The sequence below is a fragment of the Sciurus carolinensis genome, chromosome 12 (assembly GCF_902686445.1).
Source record: "Sciurus carolinensis chromosome 12, mSciCar1.2, whole genome shotgun sequence".
Classification (NCBI taxonomy): Eukaryota; Metazoa; Chordata; class Mammalia; order Rodentia; family Sciuridae; genus Sciurus; species Sciurus carolinensis.
The window spans coordinates 78,423,815-78,442,087 of record NC_062224.1 but is presented as its reverse complement, the minus strand read 5'-3'; the positions used below and the strand labels follow the sequence as shown (position 1 = coordinate 78,442,087).

General features: G+C 36.5%; 1 protein-coding gene across 3 annotated transcripts in view; it reads left to right on the top strand.

Moving 5' to 3' along the window:
• Syt14 (synaptotagmin 14) overlaps positions 1-18,273 on the top strand; it is a 231,520-nt gene that overhangs the window by 145,559 nt on the left and 67,688 nt on the right. For all 3 annotated transcript variants that reach the window (XM_047521303.1, XM_047521302.1, XM_047521301.1), the window contains one exon: positions 16,628-16,899. In XM_047521303.1, the coding sequence (XP_047377259.1) occupies positions 16,628-16,899 (272 nt within the window). The remainder of the gene's footprint in view (positions 1-16,627; positions 16,900-18,273) is intronic.

Genomic DNA, 18,273 nt, shown 5'->3' with positions numbered 1-18,273 from the left:
TAAACCTCAAGAAATGTAATTGCATGCCAAGGCAAAGTCAAGCACTCTTTAGTAAAACAACAGAATCTACCACTCAACAGCATTAAGATTTTAAATGCCTAACATCTCTTAAGAAACTTGCCAGACATAAAAAGAAGCAGGAAACGAATACCCATAACCATGAGTGTGTGGTGGTGGAGGCATGGGGGGACAATACATAAAAGTAGAAATAACAGATTGTAGAATTAGCAAAGAACTTAAAACAGCTAGTATAATATTGTAAATATGATTATGGTTGTATTTATACCAGATGTTTATACTTCTAAAGGATTGTAAAACATATATATGCATACATAGAGAAAATGTGGTAGACGTATATGTGACCCACAAAGCCTAAAATAATTATTACGTTGGAAGGAAGGAGGATGGCAAGTTCAAAGCCAGCCTCAGCAACTTAGTAAGGCATTGAACAACTCAGTGAGACCCTGTCTCTGGATAAAATATTTAAAAAAGGGTTGGGGATGTGATTGAGTGGTTAAGTACCCCTGCGTTTAATACCTAGTACCAAAAGAAAAAACAAACAAAAATTATTATTATGTGATCTGTTAGCACAGTAAGACTGGGCCAGACACAAACGTCACAGATCATCTCAGCTTTTTATTCAGGAACAGGATTACACCCATGGGAATGAACCCACTCTCCTGGTAAAAAATGAGCCACTGGACAAAGGAGGGGACTGGGCTTATATAGGTTATACTAAGAAGTGACTTAATTAATGAGCATGTCAGCTTGAGCACTTAGGAATTTGGGGTCTGTTTTACTAGGTGAAATGGGAGGGAGTCTGGAGTCAGCAGTCAGTATTTGGGGTTTATCTTACTGGACCAGAAGGAAAGCAGGGGTCAGTAGTTGGTATCTGGGAAAGGATTTGTTTAGGAAAGGATCAGTGCTTTGGCCCCTTCCCAGAGACTATCATTCCAGACTTGATGGATATCTCCTCCCTAGGGCCTATCTTGTCACTGGGAAAGAATGTATTAGGAAAAGATCAATGCTATCAATGTATGACTTTCTTTTTTGCTCCCTTTTTCCAGGCCTCACTATTTTAGGGTTTGTCATTTTCCATATCTAATATGTATATTCCAGAAAGTTTGTCCATCCCTGGATATAGATAATTATATTATTTATAAATGGCTTAATTGTGTCAATTAAAAGGCAGAGATTATCAGATGGCCTTTGTTTTAGTTAGGTTTTTTTGTTGCTGTGACTAACCTGACCATGTGGTTTGGAACTTTTTGAGCTTTTTGGAATTGGTGGGAGGAATTTTGAGATGTTTAACAGTGCAAGCTGAAAATGCTTTAGGTTGTTGTAAATGGCACTTAATGACCAATTCTGGTGGGAGCTCAGAAGACCAGAATGGCAATTGGACTGAGGTCATAGAAGACAGGGCTCAAGAGGCTTCAGAAAAGGAGGACTCTTGGAATTTGAAGTAGAGGCCATTCGTGTTGTTCTGGCTGAGAAGTTGTCTGCATTTTGCCCATGTCCCAAAACACTCTGTGAAGTTGATTTTAAAAGCAACAGATTTCTTAATCTGGCAAAAGAAATTTCTAGGCCATAGCATTCAGGAGGTGGCATTGATATTGCTGGCTACTATTAGTCAGATTCATTGTGACATTCAGGAGAAGAAAGCAGAGCAGAAAGATTGAAAAACTTGAACTTGAAAGGTAGGAATAAAATTGGGATTAGGGAAGTTGTTATAGACTTTATTCTCATTAAAGAAATGCTGAAGACTTTGCCCAGAGACAATAAGATCACTTGAGGGCACCTCAGGAACTGGCAAGACCACACCCATCTCAAGCTCAAGGGAGTAAAGATGAAAATTCTCTTAAGACCAGTGGGGTACCCTTCTTACACAAGGGGCCTAGGAAGTTTTTTAATAGACTCAGACACCCAGACACTCAGAGACTGCTGCAGCAAGGTCCCTGGAGGTTTTGCTGCTGCTGAAGATGGTAGCAGACCTTCTCATCAGCCACGTGGTACTGGTTCTATAGGAATGCAGTTTGCTGGAGTTAGGGGATCATGGAGGCTTCCACTATGATTTCAGAAAAAGGCCTTGGAAGCCAGGCAGGGTACAGCAGGGTCACAGTCCTTGAAGGCACCCCCTACGAAGGCAAAGTAGTAAATTTGAGGAGGAAGCCAAAGCTACAGTGGAGACCCCCTGAGATTAAGAAATGCCAGTAACTGTGGGACTGTAGGAAAACCGCAGGAATCAAGCAGAGACAAGCCAATAGAAAGGCCACTTGGGCTGCAAACAACAAGGTGACAGGGGTGGAGCTACATAGGCCCTTTGGAGAGAACATCACGATGCCATGTGCCAAAGATTCTGGACATGAGCTACAGTACTTGTTTACCCAGCTGGATTTCCATCTTGCTTTGGTCCTATCACTTCTTTCTATGCCCCTAATTTTGTGAATGTTTACTCTGTACCGTTCTATATTGGGAACTTGTAAATTGTTTTTAATTTTACAGGAGCTCACAAAGATTGCTTGGAACCTCAGAGAAGACTTTGGACTTGAACTTTGAGCAATCTGAGAATTGTTGAGACTATGGAAACTCTTAGAAATAGACAAAATGTATTTTGTATTTTGAGATGGAGCTTTTGGGGGCCAGGGGCAGAATGTTATGGTTTAGATGTGAGGTGTCTCCCAAAACCTCACATGTGATACAATGCAAGAAGGTTCAGAGAAGAAATGATTGGGTTGTGGGAGTCTTAACCCAATGAGTGATTTAATCCCCTGATAGGGATTGACTGAATGGCAACTAAAGTGGTAGTATATGACTTTGGGTATATATTTGTATTTGGCAAGTGGAGATTCTCTCTCTGCTTCTTGATCACCATAATGTTAGTTGTTTCCCTCCACCACACTCTCCTACCATGATGTTCAGCTCACCTTAAGTCCCGAGGAATGGAACCAGACTTCTATGAACTAAGACCTCTGAAACCATGAGCCCTCAAATAAACTTTTCTTCCTCTACAGTTGTTTTAGTCAGGTCCTTTAGTCTCAGCAGTGAAAAAACTGACTAAAACATTTTTTAAAGCCCATAATAGGGCTGGGGATATAGCTTAGTTGGTAGAGTGCCTGCCTTGTTCTCTCCAAAGGGCTTATGTAGCTCCGCCCCTGTTGCCTTGTTGGTTGCAGCCCAAGTGGACTTTCTGTTGGCTTGTCTCTGCTTGATTCCTGCTCTGGGTTCAATTCCCAGCACCACCACAAGAAAAAAAAAAAAAAGAAAAAAAAAGCCCATAATAGCAAGATCCAGATATATAGTCTACAATAAACCTAATGTAAATATGAAGACACAGATAATTTAAAAATAAAGAAGAAAAGTTATACCATGGAAACATCTATTCAAGCAAAGCTAAGGTGGCTATATCAATATAAGACAAAGATGATTTTAGAACAAGGAATTACCAGATAGAGACATTTTCATAATATGAGTCAGTTTACCAAGAAGACATTAAAAACCCTAAATAATGGTGCAAAACTTTTCCACTAAAAACTGTGAAATATTGTTTGTAGAATTTAAAGACTAGTCATATTTCATGTTCATTGATTATAGCCTCAATATTCTTAATGGTGGGAGATACCTGTTCTTCTACTTTTGATGTATAGATTGATAATGGTCCCAATAATGTCCCAGCAGACCGGTTTGTCCCCCCCCACAACATTTGACAAGCTAAAAGTTGTATTGAAATGAAAAGGGCATAGGACACTACATGCCTTTTAGAATGGCCAAAATTCACAACACTGGCAACACCACATCTTGGCAACAATGTGGAGCAATAGGAACTGTCTCATTTCTTATTGGTAGAAATGCATAATGGTACAGCCACTTTGGAAGACAATTTGGCAGTCTCAAAAAACCACACATACCCATGCAACCCAACATTCACACTCCTTGATATTACCCAAACACTTTGAAAACCTGTATCTACTCAAAAACCTACACATGAATGTTTGTAGCAGCTTCATTCACAATTACCAAAACATGGAAGCAAACAAGATATTCTTCAGTAATAAGTGTAAATAAACTGTGGTTTATCCAGACATTGAGATATTATTCAGTATAAAAAAGAAATGAACTTCCAAGCCATGAAAAGACCTGGAGGCAATGTAAAATGTGTTACCATGTGAGAGAAACCAGTCCGAAAAGGCTATGTATATATTAGATAATTCCAACTGTATGACATTCTGGAAAAGGAAAACTGTTAAGACAATTAAAGATCAGTGGCTGACAGGGCTAATGGGAAGGAGGAATGAATAGGCAGAGCAGAGAATTCTTAGGGTAATAAAACTACTCCGTATGGTACTATAATTATGGATTCATATCATTATACACTTGTCCAACTTAGAGAATGTACATCAAGAGTGAATCCTAATAAAAACAATGGGCTGTAGGTAATAATGATGTGTGGATGTAACTTCCTCTATTTTAACAAATGGATCCCTCTGGTGGAAGGTGGTGATAAGAGGAGAGGCTGTGCATGTGGTAGGCAGAGTTTATGGGAATGCTCCCTCAGTTTTGCTGTGAACCCAAAATCACTCTAAAATATAAGTTCTGAATTTTTGTTTTTATTTTGTGATACTGGGAACTGAACCGAGAGGTGCTCTAACACTGAGCTTGATCCCCACCCCTTTTATTCAGTAAGTTGCTGAGACTGGCCAGGAACTTGAGATTCTCCTCAATCAGCCTCGTGAGTAGCTGGGATTATAGGTGTGTGCCACAGTGCCTGATTTAAAGTCTGTTGTTTTTGTTTTTAAAGTGTCCATAGAAGTCAAAATAATTTTGAAAAAACAAATTTAAAGGACTTATCCTACCTGTTTTCAAACTTAGGGTAAAGGTTCAGTAATCACAGAGCATGGTACTAGCATAAAGCTAGCTATATAGATCAGTGAATATAAAAAAGTCTAGAAACAGGCTCTCTTGCATGCCAGTTATTTTCAGCAAGGTGCATGGGTAATTCAGTGAGGAACACATAGTCTTTCTACAAGTGGTACTGCAAAAACTGGGTGTCTGCATGGAAGATAAGGTCTCAAGCACAAAAATTAATTCCAGGGAGTTCACATACATAAATGTAAAACTAAAACTTAGTTACTAGGAGTACACACAGAAAATGTTTGTGGTTTTGAATTAGGCACCGATTTCTTTTTTTTAATTATTTTTTGATTTTTTTACAGATTGCATTTTGATCCAATGTACACAAATGGGGTACATCATTCCGTTTGTTTTTACAGGATGTAGATTCATACCATTCATATAATCATACATGTACACAGGGTAATGATATCTGTCTCATTCCACCATTTTTCATACCCTACCTCTCATTTCCTTCTACATAATCTAAATTCTCCCATTCTTCTCTCACTCCCCACACCTCCACCCCCATTATATATCATTCTCCACTTATCAGGGAAAACAAATATGATACAAAGGTATGAATCATAAAAGAAAATTTGATGGCTACATTTAAATAAAATCCTTTTGCTTTTCAAAAGAAAAGAAGATGAAAAGGCAAGACACACTGTGAGAAATATTGAGAAACATGTAAAGGACCTGTGTTCAGCTTGCATGGAGAACTCTTACTAATCAATAATAAGAAGCTTGCAACTTGATTTTAAAAAATTATGCAAGATTTGCATAGATGCTTCACCAGAGATTTCTGAATGGCCAATAAGCACATGAAAAGATGCTCAGATCATTAGTCATTTATGGAAATGCAAACTGAAACCACTATGAGATATAACTATACACCCACTGGAATGATTAAAACTTAAACAGACTAGCAGCACCAAATACTGGTGAGGATATTGAACAAGTGGGTCTTGCATGTGCTGCTGGGGGTTGGCTTTTTGTTGATTTTGTTTGTTTGGTTTTTCACTTATTTGTTTTCAGTTCTGTAAATTAAACCTAGAGTTCCATGCATGATAGGCAAGTGCTCTACCACTGAGCTACATCCCCAGTCATTTTAATATCATATCAGATGACTGGGCATATAGCTCAGTGGTAGAATATTTGCCTAGTATCTGTGAAGCCCTGGATTTGATTCCCCAGCACCAAATAAATAAAATCAGTGTTATAACAGGAACACTAGTAGGAATTTCCTGGGTGTCATCTCGTTAAATTGTTCAGTCAATTTTGTGAACAGAATACCTTCCAGTATCCCATGAAAGAAATCCTAAGTCATTTCCAAATTTATAATATCAACTTTAGGTTATTTTAACTCGTGTATATGGCAAGAGGTGCTGGGTAGCCAATTTAGGACCTAATGCATGTTAGTTAAGTGCTCTACCACCAAGTTACAACTCCAGACCCTATTTTAATTACTCTTGTTAGACTTTTCACATTTGTTTCTTAGAAGGAAAATTTTTTTAGTGGTGATTTTCTTACATTTTTTCCCACATCATAGAATATATTTAACTTGTTTTAATTAGAAGAGTTTTGAAACTTTAGGCAGTGAGTAACATCCTTCAATATCATCTGCTTTTCTGTTTCTTAATGTTCAAAACAGAAGCAAAGAAACTGAGTTCACAGTCTGTGAACCCAGATGTATCACTGTCCTGCCAGTCATCTTGAAGAAACAGCTCCTCTAGAATTATCTTGTTCTTTATTCAACAGAGCATTTTAGTCATTGTGTTTTAGCAATGACTAAATGTTGCTAGGTACTGTAGGTACAGAGATAAAAGAGTACCTGCTTTCACAAGGAGCTCACAGTTAAAACATCTGAAAAAATAATTGCAGTGCATTATAAATGATAAAAGCAAAGTATGATGTAGAAACAATTACAAATACTTAGCTCAATGGGTATGGTAAGTGTACGTATTTTGGATGTGTGATACAACTGGGACCAGTGGGAGAGAATGAACTTTTCAAAGAGGTAATAACTAAGCAGTTCTTGAAGGACACTATGTGAAATTACCTAAGTAAAAGAGGGGAGAATGTGAAGGATACCCTGGGTGAGGGAGGAGCATGTATGAAATGCAGCGTAAAGGATTACAGCAGAATCAGGAAAATTACTAGTATATTGCCTTGACTGGATTAAGGACTGTAACAGTCCTGGGTTGGGGTTCCTGGGAGATGACGCTGGAATAGGAGCTTGATTACTGAGACTTTTTTTAGAGCATGATAGAAAACAGGATATTGTCCTGAATGTGATGTGTAGACATTTAAAGACTAAAGAACTGGTTCTGTAGAACTGTAATACTATACAAGAAGAAAATATTTTGTCCCCAGTACCTGAGAAAAACTACGTCCTCTTCTGGGCATAATTATTTATGTAGTTTTTAATATGGTATATAATGAACACAAGTGGAGAAATGAACATATGACCTTAGCCTCATAAGCATCATGAACTAGCCAACTGTATTAACCCACACTTAACTATAGAACATCTAGTTCTACACTTTCACAAAACACAATATACAAAATCAGAATGCTTTAATTACAATAATACTATATAGCTTATAGGGAGTTTGAATTAGAACTGACAAATATATGATAGTGAAGCATTTGAAATCTCTTTTGATCAAAAAGTATTGTGATTAAGGATAGGGATCAGAAATTCATTTGGAGAGAAGTCATGCTGAATTCACTTGTGGAAATTCTTTTAGTCCTGTAGTAAATAGAAGTTAATGATAAATGTTGAGATTTTAAATTAAGGTAAAGTAAATGCAGTTGTTTTAAAATTTGTAAACTTTTTCTGTATTAGAAAGAATTCAATTTGGTGTATATGGAGTTAAATTTTAGAAATTATGATATTTAATGCACACTTGTCTTTTCAGTTGTTGAGTATGCAAATATTTCTAACCCTAAGATCCATTCCAGGCCATGCTAGTACTCTGATCTTGATCTTTCTCTTCTTGAGTTCTTACATCCAGCCAGATCATTGGCAGCTACCCAATAAATGAGATGATGCAGAGATTATTTCAGATTATCAGGAAAATAAACCAAGCAGAAATTAGGGTTTCAAGTCATGGTACAAAAATAATCTGATCTCTGTTTTCTAATAAGCATTTAAAGGTGCAAAAAAAATTTTTTTTAATCTAGAGACATCCACTGCAACTTGACTATCAGTTTGCCAGTGGTCCTTTACCTCAGGACCTACTACAGACATTTGAGCACCATTTGGTTTGCCAGGTCTCAGTGGTCAAGTGTAGAACTTCTTTCACTCTCCTCGGTCATCTGGAGAGACTTATCTTGCTTGCTGTGTGCACTATTCAAAGATAATAGCTTTTTATTTTACCTGTGAGTTGGAGCTCTATAATCGAATAGGTGATGTGCTGCTTTCAAAATTTAGAGGCCAAACAAGCCTATTGTCTCCTTTGTGGAAGATAGACAAGGAGTAAGAAATCCTTTTTGACTTTGAGAGGAATATTCCATCACTTCCTTGGGTCCTCAGGAACTTTATTGAGGTGTCAAGCCCCACCCAATCAGATGTAATTCTCAGTTCCATCTCAAATGACATCTTACTCCAAGGCACTTCATCCTTCAACTCTTCTACTCTTCTTGTCCTAAATTTGCTATTATCCAAGGAGATGTAGTATGGAATGTTGAGGCAACCAAGGTCAGAACAGACTGGGGCATAGAATAAGAGTACTGTTTTCCTAAAGCAGGACAATAGATATATTGCCAAGTGAAATCAGTCTTTTAATTTCTTTTCTCTCTAGATTGTTACAAAGGAAAATTTACTTGCTGTCTTAAAGCTACATCTCAAAATATCAAGGCAGTCTTAATGTACTCAATAAGGAGACTCCATCTGGAGTGGTAACTGCAACTGAAATCATCTTCTAATTAAGTTTATGATAATCTGGCGATATTTTTCAACCCTTTTAATCTTTGCATTGGCTAAATTAGTGAAGGTATTTACCAAGCCTGTAATTCTCAAGTGTCTGCTTTTCCTCCGGATGCCTTGTTTCTAAGAAAGGAAACTCTGCTTATTTCCAACTATCTCTTCCTAAAGCATAAAGCCACTGCTTAGTAATCCACTTTGGAGTCCACTGATTGCTAAAAGTATACATTCTAGTTATAAACTCAAGAACTGGAAAAATAATAGCAAGCTGGTTTCTTAGATTTATTCTTAGGTATTTCATGTTATCTGATATTGTTATATGTGGGATAGCTTTTAAATTTTACTTTCTAATTGCTCATTTCACGTGTGTAGAAATTCAGTTGATTTTTAAAATAGTTATCTCATATCCTATGATCTTGTTGAATTTACTAACTCATAGATTATCTTTAAATTATTTTTTGGTTTTCTACATCACAATCGTCTTCCGAGACTGTGACAGAGTTATTAATTTATTTCCAGTTGGTTTACATCTTTTTTTTTTTTCTCGTCTTATTGCACTGGCTAGGACCTCCAGTACATTGTTGAATAGAAGTGGTGATAACAGACATCCTTGTCTCATTCCGATCTCAGAGGTAAAACTTTCAACATTTCATCATTAAATCTGATGTTTATTGTAGGACTTTCATAAATACCCTTTAGGAGATAAAGGAAATTGCCTTCTAAGTGTGCACACAGATTTTATCACAAATGGACAGTGAATTCTCTATCAAACGCTTTTTAAAAAGTTATTACAATTATCCTATTACTTTTTACCTTTATTCTTTCATTGCAATCAATTAGATTTATTATATTTTGAATGTTAAATCCATGAGAATAAACCCATATTCCTAGTGTAAACCCAACTTGTTTGTGATACAGTGTCCTGCTTATACAACTCTGGGTTTGGTTTGCCAATATTATGTACAGAGTTTTTGGATCTATGTTAAAAAGAGGGATTTTCTGATTTCTTTTTTTTTTTTTTTTCTTTTTTTTTGCATTGCAAGATACTCTATAAAGTCCTAGTGTCAGGGTTATTCTAGCCTTCTGAAACAATTTAAGAAATATTCTCTCTTCTAAACATCACCTGAAATAGTTTATAGTATGATTGATGGGGTTTTGTCTTCCTTAAGTGATAAATTCACCAATGAAGCCATCTGGGCCTAGAATTTTGTTTTTGAGGAGGTTTTCAGTTATAGATTGAATTTTTATAATGGATTTTAGATTGCATAATTTTCCTGGGTCCATTTTGATAGGTCTTGGAGTTATTCTATGCAGGTATTCTGTTTTGTGAAAGTATGCCCTTCATTACATCTTGTCACGTAATGCAGAATTTTGATTTGTTCTTTCTTATAATGTTCACTTTTCTTTTTTCATTAAGGTGGCATCTATCAGACTTGTTCACAGTAAAGTTTCCCCTCATAATAAGTACTTTATGGGAAGTTACTTTGTAATTATGGATATATCATTTTCCTCAAAAATCCTTCAGTTTACTCATATGGACTTCAATGAGTTGTATACTACTATAGTTACTTATTTCAAAGCTCAAATTTGTTACTGGAATTTACTAGGAGTGGGGACTGGAGGGGAAATGCTCCTCCAAGTTGACTTGTTCTTTTGACATGTCCTCATCATTGCTTAAACATGACCTTACTTTCAACACAACCAGTTTTTCTAATCTCATGTCATACTTTCCTGAACCTAACTCTGGATTAGCCGTTTCTTCTAGGAGTCCTGGTTCCTTGTAGTGGAGAATAGATTCAGAAGCCAAGATCTGAATCTAGGTATACTCATTATTAATGAGGTGGTAGTGGTCTTAAATCTCAGTGGACAAAGCTAGGGTATTAATGTATAGGTACATATGAAAGTATACTCACATACATATACACATTTATGCTATATTTGTATGAATAGTTAAAAACTAATGAGTTCACATTGATGTCTCTAATTCTAATCCAACATCACAGAACTGGTTCTAGTTTTTTTCCCTTTCCATATTTATAATATCCTTCTCTAACAGAGAGCGACCTGGCTGCCATTAATCTTAATATATTACTTTTCTGATCAGTCGGCAAACATGCCCTCCCATCTCTCTACTTGCGTTCCTTTTGTGTTCTGATATCCCATGCATCTTTTCTCACTTGTGGGTGTACTCTTGACCCTGAGAGCATGGGCTCTAACACCCCAGGGTAGTTTGCCCCACATTGGATGCCATCATTGTTTACATAAGCTCTGACTTCCTTCTTGAGTTCAGCACTGTGAACCAAGACTCCTCCTTTACCCTGCATAGTTGCCTTCCTCACCCACTTTGGGCTCTGTTTTAGTCAGCTTTTTCATCACTCTAATCAAAAGACCTGATAAAAACAATGTAGAGGAGGAAAAGTTTATTTGACTCACAGCTTCAGAGGTCTCAATCCATAGTTGGATGACTCCATTGATCTGGACCAAAGGTCAAGCAGAACATCATGGTGAAAGGATGTGATGGAAGAACATGGCACCGGGAAGTAGAGAGAAAGAGCTGTACTTAACAGAGACAAAACTTACCCCCAGTTAATCCATTCAACTGAATTAGATTAGGTTAAAGCTTCATAGGCCAGTCATTTTGAAACTGGAGTTTTGGGATAAAACTAGATTCCTTGATTCTGCTAGCAGATGTGGTTTGTGCAGGCTGAAGGCCTCACCAGTTTCCCTTCTGAATTACTCTTTGGCAAATGTGAAGAATAAAATCCATGGACAATAACAAAAGAGAAGAGTTAACAAAGTAGGATTTATTAAGTGAGAAGAGATAGAACTCCTGCAGTGCAGGAAGGGACCTGATAGTGTTGCAGGACTGGGGCCTTCCAGGAAACTGAGATTGTGAAGACCACCCCTTCTTCAAACCTCTATTCTAGTGATCAAGTCAGAAACATTCCAGACATGTCACTCAGAGTAACAGGCATGAGTTTATTAAAGGGATAGGAAAAGAGGATACTCTCAAGGGAGAGTGTGGGTCCTCTCAGAGAGGAGAAGCCCAGCTCATCTTTCCTGCACTCCCGTTTTATTTGGGATCCCAGAGAACTTTCCAGAAAGTCCCACCCAGGCCTACCTCTTGACTTTTGACTGTCAGCAGAATGACATCAGACTTCCAAGTTTCCACTGCCATGACAACTCTAGGTCACCTTGGCCCATGCTGACTGGTTCTGATTGGATTATTAACCATACATTCTTACAGGTTTTATGGTTAGGAGGAATTATCCTCATCCCCCTGAGTTTTGGGATCTGGTCTGTGGAAAGGGTCACAAAACTCTCTCCCTTCAGAGTAACTTGGGTTCCTCTTATGAACATTATTTCCTGCCTGCATTTCCCTTGTAGATAACAGGTCATGTGCTGAGAAATGTGACATAGACTGTTCATTTAAGCCAAGCAGGCTGCAGGTAAATTGCTTCCTGGAAAAGAAAGCATGTGGGGTCAGCCAAGTTGGCCCATTGTATAGAAGTATTCTCTTATTATATTCACATCACTCGCATCTGTCTGCCCCCTATCAATTTCACCTCTAAATTTTCTTGCATTTTCTAACCCATGAACTTTTGGATAATACCTCATATCTAAACCATAACAGGCTCCAACCTGACTTTCCAGACTACCCTCACACATGGACACCCTCCTGCATTGCTCAGGTTTTTGTTTCCTGTGCCAGGCTGCCTTTCTGTGCAGATGCACACCTTACTCTTCTCATGCTCTAATACCTTTTAACAGGTACCCTTCTGCATGGAAATGCTCCTCACCCTAACTGGACTTTCAGGACTCAATACTAGTCACCTGGCTCCTTAGTTCTAGACCTTCTCAGGTGGTGACTCCACTTCCTTCAGTCTGAACAGACTCTTCAATTTGTCTGGGCTCTGTTGCTCCAAGCCAGGCTGCCCCTCCTTGGTGAACCTCCTTATCCTGTTAAGATTCTGACTTCCCTCACTGGACCTTTCTCACCCTGCTTGGGCTCCAACACAGTGTTTAAGGCTACCTCCATTGCCCCCTCCTCTTTCTTGAGCTCCGACACCTCACTTCCAGCCACTCCCTGAAAGGAAGGCCCTTCTCATCCCTTTTGGGTTCTGACACTATGCTGGGCTGTCCTGCTTCCCATATGGCCATGGACATGTTTCTTATGTTGTTTGAGCCCCAGAATAGCACACTCCTCCCACACAGATAGGCATCTTCCTTATCCCCCTTGGGTTTTGACATACTTCTCTGGGCCACTTCCCCTGCCACCACCACCAGTGAAGACCCCTGCTTTCCTTTGCCCTACTCAGTAGCATTAGGACTGAATTTCAAAGGGGGAAAAGATGAAGGGAAAATTCAATGTCTTTTGAATGTCTGTAAGATTTGAAATGATATGCTCAATACTATTCCTGACATTAGTAACTTATTACATCTTTTTCTTCCTATTCTCTTCTACCAGTTTATCAATTTTAGTTGTTTTTCAAATGAATTATATTTTGGTGTGCTGATGCTTTGTAATGCATGCATATTTTTACTGTACTACTTGGGGTTTAATTTGATGATTTTTTTAAAAAAATGTCCTCAAGTGGATACTTAGGTCATCACCATATGATTAAAATTTTCTTCTAAGCATGGCTTTAACCATATCCCACAAGTGTTTATGTGAATTATTTTTAAACCTTCTCTTCATTATATAGTTTAATTTAATTGTTATTTCTTTTGATTCATGGGTTATTTATAGTATGTTTTAATTTCTAGTTATTTTTATCTAGTTTTCTATAGATTTTCTACTAATATTTTTGCTTGATATTCAGTTTAATTCCACAGCAATCAGATAACAACCTCTTTGTGCTTCTAATTTTGTAAAATGTGGAGAACCTTAATTTGTTAACCAGTTTATAATCAATTTTGGCAAATTTTCATAGGTACTTGGAAAGCGAATTCTACAGTTGTGAATATTCACCATTTTTTAGAGCTCTGTGGTTCTCTCCACTGTCTTCAAACATAAGGTTACAAGCTATTGGTCATATTCTGCACGTGGATGCATAATGTTTTTTCTAGGTTAAGAAAATACCTCCAAGTTGTTGTGTAGGTGCTGTGCGGTATGCAGAGGACAAATTAAATTTCTTTGATGTATCCATGTTGGCCCCTTTCATGAACATGTCATTTCCATTAAATAAGGGTATAAAATTAGGTAGTAAAGCAAAACCTAAAGTAATGAGAGGACATCATCATTTTGGTAGTCCCACTAGAAAGTTTTTCTTAAGGTTTATATTTACTGTGTAATTTAATAATAATATAAATTATGTTACTTTATAAAACAGTTGTCTTAAACTTTTTCCAGTGTCAATTAAATTTAAGCCAAGTCTTAATTATTACACTGTGTAGACAGCCAGGAAGTAGTTGCCATGTGGAATATGAAGAGATAATTGCAAAAGTTACAAAAGGAAAATTCTTATGACTATATATATATTTTAATGAAATTTGAATTCCTTGTACATTAGCATGTTCTTTGCTTTGGAAAGTACAATACAGAAGTGAGGATAAGAGTGGGGCATTATTATTTTCAAAACTTTGAGAATGTGTTATGGCCCAAATAAAATTTTATTCTTATTATTTAACATAATATTATTTTCTCCAAATCTAAAAGATAGTAGTGAGATCTACTCATTGAGCCTATTTAGCATATTCACATATCACAAACTTATTTTGTGTAATTCGTGTAATTTGTGCCTTGATCTCTAAGTCAAGAGCTAGACTAAATCTAAACAAGAACCTAATGACAGGAGGTTAAAATGCACTCTAGTTATCTGGCAACTGAGCAGGGATCTAATAAAAAATAATAAAAAGAAGGTATATCATTATTACCACACAATTATACCATGCTGGTAATAGCAAAAGCAAATTTAGGGAAGGATTATTATAAAACAGTTGTTGGGAGGTAGGAAAGCCACAGAGAGGAAAAAGTGTTTTGATTGAGATTAAAAACTGAGAGTATATTGCCAAATTGAGAAATAAGGAAGACAAGGACTGGATCATATTTGTTTTCGAGCCAGTATCCTCTCTGTCTTCCTCCTTCCTGGACCTTCTGTTGTTATGTTATCTACTCTTTTCATATATATATGATCAGTTACCTTAACCCATCCCTACCTTCAAACTTTTGATGACTTCTGATTAATTTAAACCAATTATAGTAATCCCATTTCTCCTACCAGTGATGGGTTTAGGAATAGGTCACTAATCCCATTTCTCCTACCAGTGATGGGTTTAGGAATAGGTTTTAGGAATGTGACCCACTTCTGTCCAGGCAATCTGTGGGGCAGTATGCTGAGACTTCTGGGAAAGATCATCTTTCTTCTCAGAACAAAGGTAAAGGAAAAAAAATGGTGCATTGACTCCTAGGACCACTACATTGTGAAATTTTAATTAACTTCTGATACAGTAAGTATTTAAGTATAGCCACTTAATTTAATTCATGGCTGATTATACATGTTTTAAAGGACAGGAGAATATTGGTTTATTTAGTATTCTAACTTGCAGTACTAATTCATAGAATAGTTAGTATACTATACTCACTAATTAGTTTTCTTTATTCAGATTTAGGGCTTTTGATCAAATACATAAGTTTTTGCTAAGTGAATACACTTAGCAAAGTGTATTAACAAAAAACAAAGCAAAGTAACATAATTTATTTTGTGTATTCATTTGAAAAATGAAATATATTTCATTTTAAAATGAGGCTTATAGTTTTTATACCAAGTTTTATATAAAGTTCATCTTTGGAAAAACACAGGAACTGTATTGAATATTGGAGTTGAACTCCATAACAGTTTTTATACAGACTACTTTTGTCAGGGTCCTATTTGTGGAAGGAGATGCACAGTCCATTAAATAAAAATGAGCATCCCCAGCACTGAAAATGAAAAAAAAAAGAAGTGTTTAAATTTAATAATTGCATTTAGAATTTATCTGTACAGACGCATCTATTTTTAAATTGTGTACTAGACTCTCTTCCTATCCCCCTCCCACTGCCACCTCCAGCCAGCCTTGTTCACAGATAGTTTATTCTTAATCTCTGAGGTAAAAAATTTAAAAGATCATTTAAGAGTGATCAAGTTATCACTAGAATTGGAGATGCCTCATGTAGACCATTTGGAACCATGCTTAGGAGTATACAGACTCAGGGAATGGGGACATGTAACGGAAAAAAGACAGCATAACTCTCATTTGTTGTGTGACGGAGGTTAGCAAATGGGGATTGGGTCTGATTCATTGGACACCTCATTTTCGGATTCTAGATCCAGGATAGATATGAAAAAACAGTCCTGACACTGCTAAACTAACTGAGGTTTAAGTTCTTCTCAATAACTAAAAAAGTAAAAAGCAAAAAATACATGAAGGGTTTATGTTTGTTTAACCTACCATATTTTTATTGCTTTGGCTAAGAGACCACAGATGACAGGGAATAGATGAAGTATGTATGCAGCTGGGGTTGTTTTGAAAGAGTGAACCAAGTAAAAAAAGCTATTTAACAAAGACTTGTTTTTATGGTGTGTAACAGGACCTCTCTTAGCTTATAACTTATTTTTCCTGATCTTTGCAGGAAGAGAGGAGTGGGAACCAGGTTATTTTGTTTCTGCACCTGAACTAGGGAAGAAGGAAACTACTTTAGTAAATCTAATAGTTATATTTCCACAAATTTTTTTAATCCAGTGTTTTTAAGCTATTTATAATTATTGTAGATTCTACTGTATTTTGAGGTTAATTGAAAACAGTGACCAGATTCTTAATCATTATCAGGAAACTGCATTCAGAGAATGAGAAGAACACCCCCACTGGATGAATTGCAGCCACCACCATATCAGGATGACAGTGGTTCTCCCCATCTCTCATGTACACCTTCAGAAATTGGGGACGGTAAATGTGAATTTTCCCACTGCAGTAATAGTCCACGATGCTCATATAACAAGTGTCCAAGTGAAGGAAGCACAGGTCATGAAATAGAAAGTTTTCATAATAAAGGATATGAAGAAGATGTTCCAAGTGACAGCACTGCAGTTCTGAGCCCTGAAGTAAGTAAAGCACATATAAGTTTAAAAATGGATGTTATATAATAATCCTGTGCTTTTCTTTTTGGTAAGAAGAATGGGTTTTATCAGTATCTTATCCCTTTGTAGCTTATGATACCAGTTTCCATTCTTAAGCTAGTCTTTACCAACAAACTGACCAAGGCTGTTCCATCTAGTCTTCAGCTACCTTCTGCCACCAAAGAAAGATGGATGATTAAAAATGGGTGGTGGTGGTGGTGGTGGTGGTGGTGGTTTAAACACTTTATATAAAACATTCTGGAATTATTTACCTTTTTCTTTCATCTCAAGGTTATGATTTATATTTTTATTATGTATTTATTTGGATTTTTTATTGTTATTAATGTTTTACAAGTCTTTTGAAATCATTTTATTATATTTTCATTCATAGACTATGAAAGGGATAGATGATAGTCAGCCTTACTTAATACAATTTGAATTCATGGTATCCTGTATCCAGAATGGTTAGTTGGTTAAATTTAAGTCTTTTTTTGTAACAGAAATGTGAAAATAACAACAAAAGTAATTTTTGCTATTTCAAAGTATTGCCATTGTTCTAAAAATGATTTATTTTTAGGATTTACTTTTTTTCAAAGCTTTTTAGGTTGCAAGCTTTTACAGCTTTTGTTCCTGACAGCATTCAGTACTACTGAATGTGTATGTCTGTGTTCTTTCTAGGTGAATTTTTTTTTTGCTCTGCTGTCAGAATTAAATAATGAAGGTATTTTCCCAAGCCACAGAATAATTAAGCTGTAGGTAGAATTTCCTTAATTTGTGGTTTTTCTTCTAAATTTAAAAAAGCACTTCTCTAATATTTTTCTAATATTTATGATATTCTAGTATAACATCTGACCTGGGAGAAAATTCTACATTGATATTTTAAGTTTAATATGTTAGTGTTTTATGATTTTCCACAAAGAATGTTTGTGTTCTATCACATAAACAAAATTAAGACAGCTGCCGTATGGTTTTTCAAACTGTGTAATAAGTTAACAGTGAAGCCTAAGCTATAAAATTAATAATAGTAGTAACTATCACAGTTGTGCTAGAAATTTTGCTGTGAACTTTACATAGTCAGCTCATTTACCTCTACCAAACACATCTTCAGAAAGTTATATTTCTGTTTCACCAGTGAAAGCATTAAGACTGAGAGAGTTAAGCAATTTGCTAAGTACAGGCAGCTCTTAAATAGTGGAACTATAAGTCAAACCCATGTCCGTCTGACTATAAAAATGATGCTCTTAACAACTGTTATTATATTGCCATTCTTAATCTAATTTGTTGTGTGGGAGATTACTTGCATGCAGTGGTATTCTCTAAACATACCACCAGGCAAGCTATCCCAGAGGACTCAGACCA